Below are 13432 nucleotides of genomic sequence, written 5' to 3' on the forward strand. Positions count from 1 at the left end.
CCTGCTACTCCTCTTGGCTCGGGCTCTGGCATAATAGGCTTCATAGGACCTGGGCTTAAGCTCCAGAGCTTTTGTTGCAAAATCCTCAGCTATGCCAAAGTCCTGTTTTAAGACACAACAGAGGATTAGGTGAAGAGTAACATTTAAAAACAAAAAAAAAAGTAATAAAATGCAGCACAGAGCTAACAGAGTGGCAATGAGATTGAATGGAAGATTGACTGGAGGCTGTGTTAAGATGAAGAAATGTTTTAATGTGGTTCCAATAAATAAAGCGTTTGTTTTCATCTTCATTATATGTGACTGATGACTCTCTGTATTGACATTGGACAGAAGCAGGGGCAGAAAAGCAGGGGTATATTTAACAAGTTCAGCGTCTCGTGGTTTGGTTCAGAGGAGCAAGGTCAAAATGACATACTTGGCTGTGAGATTGTGATCATTGCTGCTAAATGTTTAATGGCGGTGTCATGTAGTCTCCCTGCTGGCCCCCGCCGACTGACTTGTCTTATAACGCGGACATTTAGCTACCCCAGTTAAATGTCTACTGTAAATAACTTCATGCAGAGGAGCAAAAGAAACAGACAGAGCTTCCGCTTGGCCAAACAGAGCGATCTCATCACATCATATCATCTGTGTCATTTATCGGCTGCAGCGACCCCCAGGATGACATTTTTACACAGTCTGTTAGGACATCTATAACCACTAGGGTGGGCGTCAGACCTATAGCTGCTGGCCACACCCATCTTTCCCCACACCAACAGCTCACGCCTATTTACTGAGTCACCATCTGATTCTATGTTTTCAAGCTGTTCACCACAAAGGTATTAAAGACCCACTCTAATGAAAACTGGGTTTTTGGTGTTTTAAACACGTTCTTGTGGGCATTTTTCTGATAATGGATGACATGTATTAAGAAAATTCAGCTTAAAATTGCATTTCTGAGTAGTTCTTTCATAAAATTGTTGTGAATCAGGAGCAGACGATAAAAGCTTGAATGCGTGATGTAGAAGCTACAATCAGCAGCGGGTTACAAGCTCCCTGATGTGCTCCATTCTGATGCATCCACTTGTAGGCAACTAGATCCATGCATGCCTTTGTTTTGTTGCACCAGTAATGTTAGCTTGAGGGTGTGAGGGGCTGTAGGCTAGCGGGAGACAGCCTGGATGGATGACAGGAAGTGGGGGCGGGCTTGCTTTGTGTCAAAAGTCCTGCAAACAACTCAGGTTAATTTCTTATGAGCTACTGCCACTGTGTAGAAACAGTGTAGAAAAAAACGTCATTATTATAATAAAAAGACCACTGAGAACGCTTTTAAAATAGATAAAAAGATGATCAGAGAGGGACTTTAAATCTGATCACAAGATTTGCTTTATCTTGACATAAAACTGCAGTCATCCTAGAAATAAATCATATATCCTAGAGAAACATTGACCTCGCCTGACTGGTCTTGCTGCACTCTAGTAAACCTGGCAATGTTAAATAGTGGTTGTGCAGTTTTGTAGCGCTTACATTGGTCTTCCTGCGACAACGAGAAAGGTTCAGATAAAGGGAGACTTGCAGGTCTTTGAGGCCTTTCAGCTCCTCTCCCTGTCCCTCACGAGGCAGCTTCCTCAGAGCGTACTGGTAGCGCTGGCCTGCCTCCTTCATTCGCCCCTTCTAAAAACACAAAGCAGAGAGGCTCAACTTTGAGCTCGAATCCAAAGTTTCCAATAGAAATCCCTTTAGGATACCTTGTAAAGAATGTTCCCTTCCTCCATTAGCTTCTGCAGCAGGATGAGGAGAATATCTGGTTTGGAGGAAGCCATCGCCCATGTAGCATGACCTAATGGAATGTTACACACACTCATCTTAATATTATCTGTCTCGCCTTGTGAGTTCTTGCTTTGTATCTCACATAAATCATTTACCTGATCGATCGTGTGGAGCCGTTCTGTAGCCTTTCGGTTGATAAAGGAGATCAGAAAAAAGAGGTGAAAAATGACTCGGAGAAAAAAATATAAAACTGGAAGATAAATTATAGCAATAAGTCAGACTGAAATACAAAAGAGAATGAATATTGATTATACACAGCCAGATACAAGTGTGAGCATTTAGAAAAGATTTGATTTGTATGCTGTTTTTGTTGAAGTTATGTTATGTGCAATAAAAAAATCTCTGATTTCACCGTTCCTTGATTTCACATTTTTGAGTTTTAATACAATAAAAACAAAATAATTCTTTTTACTTGTCTTGGATCCTTTTTTAAGCAATGAAGCCACCAGAGCTGGGTTCTGACAGCCAGCTGCTCGCTCTGAACCTCTGGTTCCACTGTTGTCTGCTCTCTCCAGCACTGCTCCATGCTCCACCAGGATATGCACCTAAAAATAATGTCATCACAGTATTTTAGCAGTGTTTTAAATCCATCTAAATAAAAATGTCTTTCATTTTTGAGGACATCAGAAAAATACATTTCTCCTTAACAAATCTAAAAATCAAGTAAATTTAGCATTACAAAAAATAATGCATAAAACAACAACTTTCATTTTTGAAAAATAGTATTGTCATTCTGGGATGTCTAACTATAAGGAGAGTCTTTGGTTCAGTCAAATGATAAAACAGGCCCAAGTCATCATACGTCCACCGGCATGCTTGACATGTATGAGACATTACTGGAATTGTATTTTGTGCTTTTCTGCAGCACACATCACCAAACACCTCCACCTTGATTTTGTCCAAAACCCTTCTTGAAGCTCTGTCATTGGCTCTGACTCAGCATTACCAGCTTGTCATTTTGTAAACATTTTTGACACACATAGAAAATTAACTAATCAATTTTTAAAAATGATTTTGTTTCTGATTTGCTGGTCTGTCTGTATGTTGGTGGCAGAGTTGGCTTCATTTTAAGCTATGCCTGGGTAATTTGTTTCCATATTATGGAAATCAAGTCCCATCCATACATAAATAGTCCCATATGTTTTACTTTTGGTCTGCCAGTCTGCTCTATTCAAAAGCTAAGCACACAGCTGATCAGGTATCACATGTAAAAAAGCCTTTCCTGTTCAGTCTATATAAAGAGAAAATCAATAAATGAAATAGCCGGTAAATAACTTTTAACAGAAGTTCACATGACTTCCTTTCAAAAAAAAAAGACTGCATGTTCCATGTAGGATCACCTCAATGCAGCAAATGTAGTAATTGGTAGTGTAATGCCAACAGTGTTAAAAAAAAAAACATTTTTTTTAACCATTTGTGGTGCATCTCAGCCAAAATTCTAACAAAGATTAAATTAGAGATTATTAAGTGACCCACCATTACTGTATTTTTTGAACCATAAAGTGCACCTAAAATCCTGAAATGTATTTCAAAAATAGACAATCTGCTTTATAATCTTGTGTACGTTAATTCTGGTTGTACTTGTTCACCTCCAATTGATGTTCTGTGCACATAAATTTGTCACATTATTTTAGTTAGACTTATGTGGTGTCTTTCAACTGTTTATGAACAAGTTGAATAAAGTTTAAGTCAGTCTGCTTTACATTTTATTTTACTACTTACTCACTTCAGTTACTTTTTAAAACGAGAACCTTTTTATTTTTCTTTAACCAGATCCACAATGGAAGGATAAAAGAGCCTGATTTGGCCAGATAAAACTAATTTACATATTCCTCATTAAATGAGATTTACATTGTTTGTAAGTAGGCGTCTATACATGACTCCTCATTATTGCTTCAATAATGTGTGACTGAGACCTGCAAAGCTTTATTACCACTTACTGTCTGAATTACTTCAAACCCAAGATTGCTTTACTTCATTTATGCATTTTGATGTGTTTTTTTCTTTCTTTTTTTTTGCAGTGAGAGGGTTTTCTTAATAACTAGTATGCATCATAATTTTTTTATGGATTCTAGTGAAACCTTGAAAGATGGAGTCCTTCCCTTTTTGATATCTGATGTATCTCCTTGATTACATGCTGCACATGGGGCTACGTTAGCAGACATTACCAACTGAGCTGTCTGCCGCTTCATTTCACTCACTTAAAAATTTAGTTAATTATCAGATTGTTGTGAGTCCTCTCCTGCTGATCAACAGTGAATGACAGGCTTGGGTTGAAGCTTTCTGACTCTGCGTGGAGTGTGATTGCTGCGGGGCACAGGATTTAAATATCATTTCTGCCAAAAATAATTTAAAATGACAATAATAACAGACGTTCATTAACTTTATAGCAGATTTTCAGAGGACTTTCTTCACATTTGGAGTCATTTTAGCCAAATATAAACATTATTTTTAGATGAAGATGTTTTTATTATAAACATTAAACCATTAAAAAAAACTTGCATGAAACCCACTGTGTCTGCATCGCTGTTAAGAGCAGCCAGGTCAAGCGGGGTTCGCCCCTGTCTGTCGGGTTGGTTCAGGTCCGCGCCTGCCTCCACCATTAGCTGCGCCACACCTTTCTGGCCCTTCATGCAGGCCCAGCTAAGTGCAGTCAGCCCCTCCTGGTCAGCAGAGGACAGAGTGGCACCTGGGGGACCACAAACAACACAAACGCTGTTCTCAGACAATCGGGAAAACACACTTGGAGAATCACCGCCAAAGGTGAGAGCTCTCACCCTTTAACATCAACAGCTCCACAGTGCTGGTGTGGCCCTCAGCAGCAGCCAGGATCAGCGCGTTGCGACCCTGTTTGTCACTCACATTAATATCAGCACCTTGCTTTAGGAGTAACTCTACGACCTGGAACAAAAGGGAGGAGAAAATGTTGAAAAAAAAAACCTTAAAAATTTGAGGATTAAACCAGCATGTCCAGTCTTGTTCACCTGTGTGTGTCCATGTTTGGCCGCACTAAGCAGAGGTACCATTCCTCTGCGGTTTGGTATCTCCAGCCTCGCTCCTCGCTCCAGGAGGAGGGCGCACATCTCCGTCCTCCCTCGCCCTGCTGCCGCGCTCAACACTGACAGAGAGAAGGCACGCAGACGAGATGACGTGGCAGAAAAAACACATGCAACTGACACATTTCAGTAGACGAGAACAGACACAGATGCCACACAAAAACTAAAAATGTGACCACTATTCAGTCTAATACACACACACTGGAGCAGAACTGCAGATAACTGCAGTTTCCCCCTTTTTTTTTTACTTCACTTCCTCAACATATAGGAAGAAAACAAACTGCAGTAAAAGTAAATCTCCAAAGAGCTTTTAGAAGATTGTGTTACTTTGACAAACCTTGTTCCATTTTTATAGTTTGTAAGTCCTGCATTTAATGAGGCAGCTGGGGGATAAAAGCAAAAAATATTGATGCTTTTAACCAGAATAAATTATACGCTTTATGTTTCTTGATGCTTCAATGGGCAAATCAATTATGAACTCAGTGGTGAATTTCTAATGAACTACTGCCTCACTGCAGAAACTATGTCCTAGGAAACGACACAGGTTTTTTGATTTTGTCTAAAAATGGCATAATTATAATGAAAAGACCACTAGGAACGCTGCAACAGATCAAAAGATGGTTGGAGTGGGACCGAGAAACAGTCAGCTTTGGATCCAAAGAGAATTTTTAAAACCTGGTTCAAGAGCACTGAATCCTCTCTAATACAAAGTAATCTCAGCTGATTCTAAAAAAAAAGCCAGAGGAGAGGAGTGGGGACACAAGAGGGTCATTTTATTCTTCCATCTTTTCTGTTTCATAGCTGCAGGGGGCAGGACAATAGAATTACAGTGTAATGGTGCTGCAGGCAGACATGCAGGCTTCATCCACCATGCTCTCAGGAAATTGATCTAACAGAATTCTCCAGGCTGCATAAGCACATCTGTGAGGAAGGTAAAAGTCTTACAATTAAATAACAGAATGGTTGGTACAGAGGAAGATTTTCTGTGTGATTGCGACTGAATAATTTTTTTTGATTTGAAAGAGAACATCAGAAAAAAATATATATATAGGTGCAAGCTGTTTATGGAAACTCTGTGTTACTGTATCCGTGTACAGGTGAACTTTATCATCCACAGAGAGCTTGAGTGTGCCTGACATGTAACACAGATGCCCTTGAGCCCGGCTCCATCACACTCTGATGAAGAGAAAGAGGTGCGGAAGATGGATCTGTGTGACTGATAGGAGAAACAAACCCGTTTCTCCCCAGAGTGAGTCAGGAACGTCCATCTGCACTGCCAGCTGTTCATCTTTCAAGTCCAGCAAGCTTTTCACTACCTGAAGGAAAAACACAGTTTTTACAGTCCTCTATTTCTGGCTCGCTGTGCAGAAAATGGAACAAAGTAGACACAGACCTTGACCACAGATAATAACAAAGAGCACCTAAGAAATACTCCGTCAAGGACGAGCTTTGTGCTCAATGCGAGGAGAACTTTTACCAGACGGTTTAAAAGGAGTTCATACCTGTGTGTGTCCCACACTGGCTGCCGCAGTAACCGCCTGCTGAGCTGCCTGTCTTTTCCCAGTCATTGATTCGTTACTGTGGTGCTGCTGTTGGTCACTGGAAAGCTCTGCACCCCAGTCCTGGCCCAGCAGGATGGTGATGATTTCTGCGTGGCCCTTCAGTCCCGCATGGACTAAAGCACACTGGCCATTCTTATCAGCATGGCCCACCTGGTACAGAAATATGGCAGAAGACTGAAACCCCTACATAAAAGGCTATTTTTTTCATTCAATGCCAGTAATTGATCCTGAAACCAATGCTGCAAACAGAGTTGTACAATGTTCTGTCATTTTCAACAGTATCCTACAGTTGTCCGTTGTGCTGCCTGCGTAAAAGCATCACAGACCTTAGCGCCTTTCTTGCAGAGCAGGCTAACGATTTCGACGTGCCCTGCTGCGGCAGCGAGACAGAGAGGTGTCATGCCACTGTCAGTGGTCCCATCCACAACAGCACCCATTTCAAGGAGCAAAGCAACCATCTCCACATGCCCCAGATGGGCGTGAACAGCCAGGATGGGGGCGTGTCCTATCACCTCTGTACACCAGGTGACACTGGCACCTCCGAGCATCAGCAGGCGGCTAACCTGGAGAAAGACAGAGATAAATTTGAGGGTATTATTTTGTGAATTTGTCCATTTTGTGCATAAAGTGCATACCTTTGTGTTAGGTGTATATAGGTTCCTCAGAGAGGCCAATGCAGCAGATAAACTGTCTGTGCTGCAGTTTACCCACACTGCCTGGAGAACACTGGAGGACACACCAGTCTTCTTACTCAGACCCTGAGAAGGAATATTAGAGACATATTAAAATCCTTTAAAAGTCTCAAAGCATTATATGATTTCATGACAATGACAGTGGCTTACATTGAAAAAAGGCAGAAATTTAGTTAAATCTAAAAACTGGGCCAATTCTGCAGCGCTATTAAAGACTAATCACAGTAAATAAAACATTATTGTTGTTTTTTATGTTTGCCTTTTTGATTAGCATTGGTTAAAGCAGTGATTAAACTCATCTAATACTTCATGAAAACACAGATTTTTGTGACATCGACACATTAAATATAATTTTTTTATAAATAATAACATAAATGTATAAATTCTCGTTTTACCTTGAAAATGTGAGCTTTGAGGATGTGATGGCCCAGTTCCATAGTCTGCTGGCGGTTCAGCTTTCCTTCCTGTCTAGATAACATAAAAGCCAAGAGCGCGTGGCCACTCCTGTACACACAGCGCTTTGGTTACATCTTTCTGCTGTCACAGCTTCCTTTTGTTTCAAGACTGCTTATTATTTTGTGCAGCAATTATTTTGACCGCAGAAGTTGTACCTTGGTTCACAAAGAAAGTCATTGCTCTCTTCATCAGCTCTCCAAACGAGCCACTCTCTGAAGGAGGGGTGACACAGCATCCGAGTACCATCCCTGCGTTTCACCTGGAAGACATGCATCCCAAAAGAATTCAACTCAAAAACAGATGTGACAATTCACACAAAGAGGCCTTCCTGTTAAGTTGCTTCTTACCATAAATCCAGCCAAACTGTCTAATCTCTGCTGGAAGTCCTTCCACTCCAGCTCCCCCTTCACAGCGCCGGCGTTCAGCGCCCTAAACATTTGCTCATCAGTCAGTGGATGCAGAGACGCCAGAGCCACGTTTAGTACCGGAAGCACGCGCTCAAAGACGTCTTTATCCGGAAAGCTCTGGCGACACATCAGCAGGTACACCTAGCAGGGAGAGCAAACACACAGTAAAGAAGGGGACAGGTCAAACTGACATCCTTGAACATCCCTAGCAATCCTCTTTTTCTTTTGGCTTTTCCCTTCAGGGGTCGCCACAGTGAATCAGCTTCTGCCAACAAACCCGGTCTTCTGCATCCTCCCCTTGTTGGTCTTCCTCTAGAGTCTAGACCTCTTGCATAGCAGCTCTAGATTCAGCATCCTTCCACCAATATATTCACTGCCTCTCCTGTGGACATGTCCAAACCATCCCACTCTGGCCTCTCAGACTTTACCTCCAAAACCTCAAACATGTGCTTTCCCTCTGATTAACTCATTCCTGATGCAATCCATCCTGGTCACTCCCAAAGAGAACCTCAGCATCTTTATCTCAGCTCCCTCCAGCTCTGTTTCCAGTCTTTTCCTCGCTGCCACTGTCTGAACAATATTTCTGGTCTCACCCCAGTTTTGTACACCTTTTTTATTCATTTGAGCTGAAACTCTTCTATTCCACATCACATCTGACACTTTTCTCCACCCATTCCAACCAGCCAGCACTCACTTCTTCACTTCTTTTCCATACTCTCCATTACTCTGGACTGTTGACCCTAGATGCTTCCAATCCTCCACCTTATTCATCTCTTCTCGCTGTAATCTCACTCTCCCACTTGGGTTCCTCTCATTCACACACACATATTCCGTCTTACTGCGGCTAACCGTGTTTCATCTCCTTTCCAGGGCAAACCTCCACCTCTCTAGCTCCTCCTCCACCTGTTCCCTGCTTTCACTACCAATCACGATATCTAGATTATTTGAAAAGATTACTATCTTCTAAAGCAGTGTTCTATTGCAATGATTCACCAAAATCCTGATGACCCAGACAGGGCTTGTATTTATATTCAACAGTGTTATTGTTTTTCCAGTAAGTTCACAGTTAAGTAGACTGTCTGGACCAACAACAGCATCGTCTGTGGAAATCATATATGATGGTTTGCACTTTCCCTACTCATCTGAGCTGAAATGCAATGTCACATCACCAAATCTGTTTGTGGGTTCTTGAACATGTTGAATCCCATGCTTGAAGTTCACATACAACATGCTTCTGATCAACAAATTCAATCATAGCAGAGTAGAAACATGAAACATCCACAACTTTTAATTCAATGCTCTGAAGATTCTCTTTGTGCATTTACTTTTTTTCCAGGTTCCAATCAATGCTGTTTACACAACAACCCATCATTAACTGACTGCTACCTATTTCAAAGCATGCATAAATCTCATATATTGTGATTACATATAATTAAAATGACATTTAGAATAGTCTCTATTGAGAATTTCTTGCACTTTGTGTTTAATCGAATCTTTTTGGGATTTGAAAAGCAGTGATCAACGTTTCTTTTAGCTGTCCTCAGGCTCTGGTCATTTTATAACTGGCAGCTCTCAATAGGGACCGACAATAATGTTAAACTGTGAATCCGACCGGATGAGGAGCAAAAACAAAGGACCAAAACTCAGAGCAGTTCACATTTTAACCATTCCTTTGCATCTGTGATTTAAATGAATTTCCATCAGATATTTCAATATATCTCAGTTCACCTTTACAGAACCCACTGTGAGAATACAAGACTAATGCCAGCTTCTGACCTCTGACAGAGAGACAGGGACAACCAGGTAGTTTCCTCCTTTCAAAGCCAGGTGCCCTTTGTGGAATAGATCCAGGGTGAGCTGAAGGTAAAGGATGGAGCCGTGGCTCCGTGTGGATAAGTGGCTGCTGAACTTGCTGAGGAGCAGAGGGTCTGGAGCGGAGCCTGTCGGTGTGGTGACGTTCACAGCAACCTGGCTGCTGCTGCTAACCCGGTGATGGATGTAGTCGCTCAGGTCGGCTCCCAGATCACTGCTGTCTGGCAGGATGTCCAGAGAAATGCCAGAGAAGGGAAGGAGGGTGGTGATTTCCTGCAGGAGAAGGTCACAGTTCACGCAGGGACATATGATTATTTAGAGAACAGTGGGTTGCATATCTTTGGTGCATGAGGGATGAAATTAAAAGCAGAAAAATCGAGACCAGTTCCTCAAATGCTGTTGCCTCTGAGTCACACAGAGCCATGGCATACAGTACAGTAAATAGTGTGACAATGACTCAAGCCCCAGCATTGCTCACAGGCTTCTCTCAGAACCACATTTTAGCTCCTCTTCTCTGTCATCCTCTACTGCTCAACACTGGCCAAAACCAGGGATGATGATCATAACACTCTTACGCAGCTCAATGTAAGCTCTATTTTTCACCATAAAGCCCTGACTATTAGGTTCAGCCAAACACACCTGGCTCGTGGCCGCAGACATCAGTCCACTTGACCTCCTGGCAACACCTGGTTGTGTAATTTCCAGGTTTGTAAAAAAAAAAAAAAAAATCTTTTTGTGACATTTTTTTTTCTCATGAAGAACTCAAATACTTGTTGAAGGACTTTCCTCTGAAGAAAAGTGAACTCTAAAAGTGTTTTGTGCTCTTCTGTGACACAAATCTAATTACATAACCAGTTGGCAGGTTGGCATGGTTCAGACCAGTGGATGCCTACTGGTATTACCAGGGCATAATCTATGCAGCCTTTGGAGGCTTGGCTTTAGCAGTGGACAGATGTGTCTGTTTGGTGGGATTACCGAACGGATTGGAGAAAAAAAATACATCAGACTACAGAGAGCAACACTGCCAAATGCCACACTGCCTATAACACAGCAGTGAAAGTATAAAGTAGGACTCTGAATTTGTGCTCTGAATAGCACTCCAGCTATATTAAATTGAAATTATTTGGTATCACATAGAACAATTGTTCTTTTATGTTTTTTAAATTATATTAAAGATAAAGAAACCTCAAGGGCAAAATTATATTTTTGTTTTTAAAATAGAATTGTGAGTTGGATATATCACAAATAGCAGAAAGATTTTTTTTGTTGCATTTTACAGTAATGCTTTTTTGTTATTCAGTGTTATTCACAAAAAAAAACTGCCCAAAAAACAGACCCATTTGCTGCTGTATTTCTGAGAATAACCTTTTCCTTTTTGGGTTAGAGTTTTGCTGGAGTCTTCTAATGGATTGGCTTGTGAAATAATGACTTTTCTCAAGCCTGTTGGACAGAGAATTCATGTCAAAAAGACGCAGACTTGTCACCGTGACAACAGAGGAACATGACTCCTATTGAGAATTAATGCACTTGACAGATGCCGACTAAATGGACTCAGGAAAAGGCCGTGTAAACTCTTCGAACTGGCACAACACAGCATGTCCACTGTGGGCCATCTGCACCAGCCAAACAGCTTTACAGGACATTTGAACCCAAGAACATCTATTTTCACGAGCTCAACTTTAGCCTGATCAGTGAGTAGGATTGAGCAAGAGTGACTCAGGAGGGAAACACAGATGTGATGAGGCAGAGTAGGAGGTGCAAGAAATGGTTTATCTTCTTTACTTAGCAATTAAATGAAATTTATGAAATTAAATTCAAGTCAAGTCACAACGTTAACCTTGGAGTATGAGCACTTTTTGAATTCGTAATAGACAAAATAAAATCCTTATAAAAAAATAACCAATGTACCCTGTGTGAACAGATGACCTGCATAAAAATTTATAATGAAAAATCATGAACTAAATACTCACTACAAGACCTGTTCTGACTGTGACCACCAGCTTCAACCACATTGGGAATTTGGAGATTATTTTGGTGATGAAGGCTGCAATTGTGTCACCATAGTCTGGTTTGTGAAACTCTGCCTCATTAAGACTGTCCACCAGTATGACGTAGTCTTCTTCAGGTAGCTTCCGCTCTGAAAACATGCAGAAGGAAAGAAAAAATTAAAAAAGCTAATATTCATATGTATTTTTTATACCTTAAAAAGACCACATAATAATGAAATGAGACATAGGTGATGTTCTAAATGTTACCATGCAATGTTGAAAAAACAAATCCTGCTGACTTTCGCCATGAAAACTCATGATTACATATCCCTACATACCAAGTTTTTAACCTACCACCTGGCGCTTGACAATGAGATATTTCAGTAAAAGTAAAAAAGACCCACTTAGATGAAACTTGTGTTTTTTTCTGTGTTTTTAACATGTTTTTGTAGCATTTTTCTCTTTATGAAGGACATACATAACGAAAATTAAGCTTAAAATTGCATTTCTGAGTATTTCTTTATTCAAATCATTGTAAATCAGGCGAAGAAGTAAAAATGACTAAATGAAAAAGTTTGTAGCAGTGACGTAAAAGCTACTAAGACAAGCCACAAGCTGCCTGCTCCGCTTCATTCTGATGCATCCACTTACAGACAAATAGATCCATGTACATCATAGTTTGTGAAGTGATGTGAAGGGGGCACCAATAGTCCTGCCCTCAACTTAGAGGTGAATTTCTAATGAACTACTCGCCGCTCTGCAGAAACTTGAGGGAAAAAGTTTTCTAGGTCAGGAACTATGTTAAAGAAAATGACAGGTTTTTTTTATTTTAACTAAAAACGAAAGACTCATAATTAAAAAAAACCTGGGAACACTTTTATACACTCCAGATCACCCCTCTATCAGGAACCTATAATTGGTACGATTATTTTGTGAGTCTACGTTTGAAACTCAAAGGTGGTTCTACAAGCTGTTAAATAATGAGTACTACTTGATGTACCGGTATTTCCAAACTGTCTCTTTGTAGTGTAAAATTAGGCACTGACACAGTAATACATCACATATTGTTTTAGTGTCTTTTATTTAATTTCAATACCTGTCTAAATGATGTATTACTGCACGTAAAACACTAAAAATGCAAAGAGTGTGCTTTATCTTTTTGCATAAACATAAGCTGATAAATCACTTCTGCCAGCCTGTGAGGACTCAAACACAAACATTAACTCACAAGAGTGGATCTCACCTACTTCTAGACTCTGTAATGAAGCAGCGGAAGACAAAATCCTTCTTTACAAGGACTGTGGAGGGCCTAGTTGTGATAGCAAATCCATATAGCTGACTAACGGTATCACAAGAGCTTAAGCTGGTTAAGAAGATCATAATATTCGAATCCTCTCCCATCTATTTTCTGACCTTGAAGCCCCCTGGGACGATGACTTAATAGGGCAAATAAAGCACTCATAATTTTTCTGTGGAAATGACTAAACATCTGTTTGACAAGCAACTGTTTCAAATAATTGATCCTAACTGCAGAAAATGATCTATAGGCCCATTATGAAGTCAATACTTTATACTGGAAATGGAATTAGCCTTGGTAATTACAGGATAAAGGAAACTGACATTTTTATCTGCCTCGCAACTTATACACTT

General features: G+C 40.6%; 1 protein-coding gene across 2 annotated transcripts in view; it reads right to left on the reverse strand.

The window, feature by feature from the left end:
* The window catches only part of LOC101156479 (protein TANC1), a 39240-nt gene that overhangs the window by 2317 nt on the left and 23491 nt on the right, over positions 1-13432 (reverse strand). For both annotated transcript variants that reach the window (XM_020712897.2, XM_011490573.3), the window contains 17 exons: positions 11765-11931; positions 9759-10067; positions 7923-8123; positions 7731-7834; positions 7515-7623; positions 7063-7185; positions 6754-6990; positions 6368-6577; positions 6100-6181; positions 4794-4927; positions 4587-4710; positions 4323-4498; positions 2222-2354; positions 1905-1934; positions 1728-1819; positions 1507-1653; positions 2-102 (listed from right to left, as the gene is read on the reverse strand). In XM_020712897.2, coding sequence (XP_020568556.1) covers positions 2-102; positions 1507-1653; positions 1728-1819; positions 1905-1934; positions 2222-2354; positions 4323-4498; positions 4587-4710; positions 4794-4927; positions 6100-6181; positions 6368-6577; positions 6754-6990; positions 7063-7185; positions 7515-7623; positions 7731-7834; positions 7923-8123; positions 9759-10067; positions 11765-11931 — 2479 coding nt within the window. The remainder of the gene's footprint in view (position 1; positions 103-1506; positions 1654-1727; positions 1820-1904; positions 1935-2221; positions 2355-4322; positions 4499-4586; positions 4711-4793; positions 4928-6099; positions 6182-6367; positions 6578-6753; positions 6991-7062; positions 7186-7514; positions 7624-7730; positions 7835-7922; positions 8124-9758; positions 10068-11764; positions 11932-13432) is intronic.

This window comes from Oryzias latipes, chromosome 3 (assembly GCF_002234675.1).
Source record: "Oryzias latipes chromosome 3, ASM223467v1".
Taxonomy (NCBI): domain Eukaryota; kingdom Metazoa; phylum Chordata; class Actinopteri; order Beloniformes; family Adrianichthyidae; genus Oryzias; species Oryzias latipes.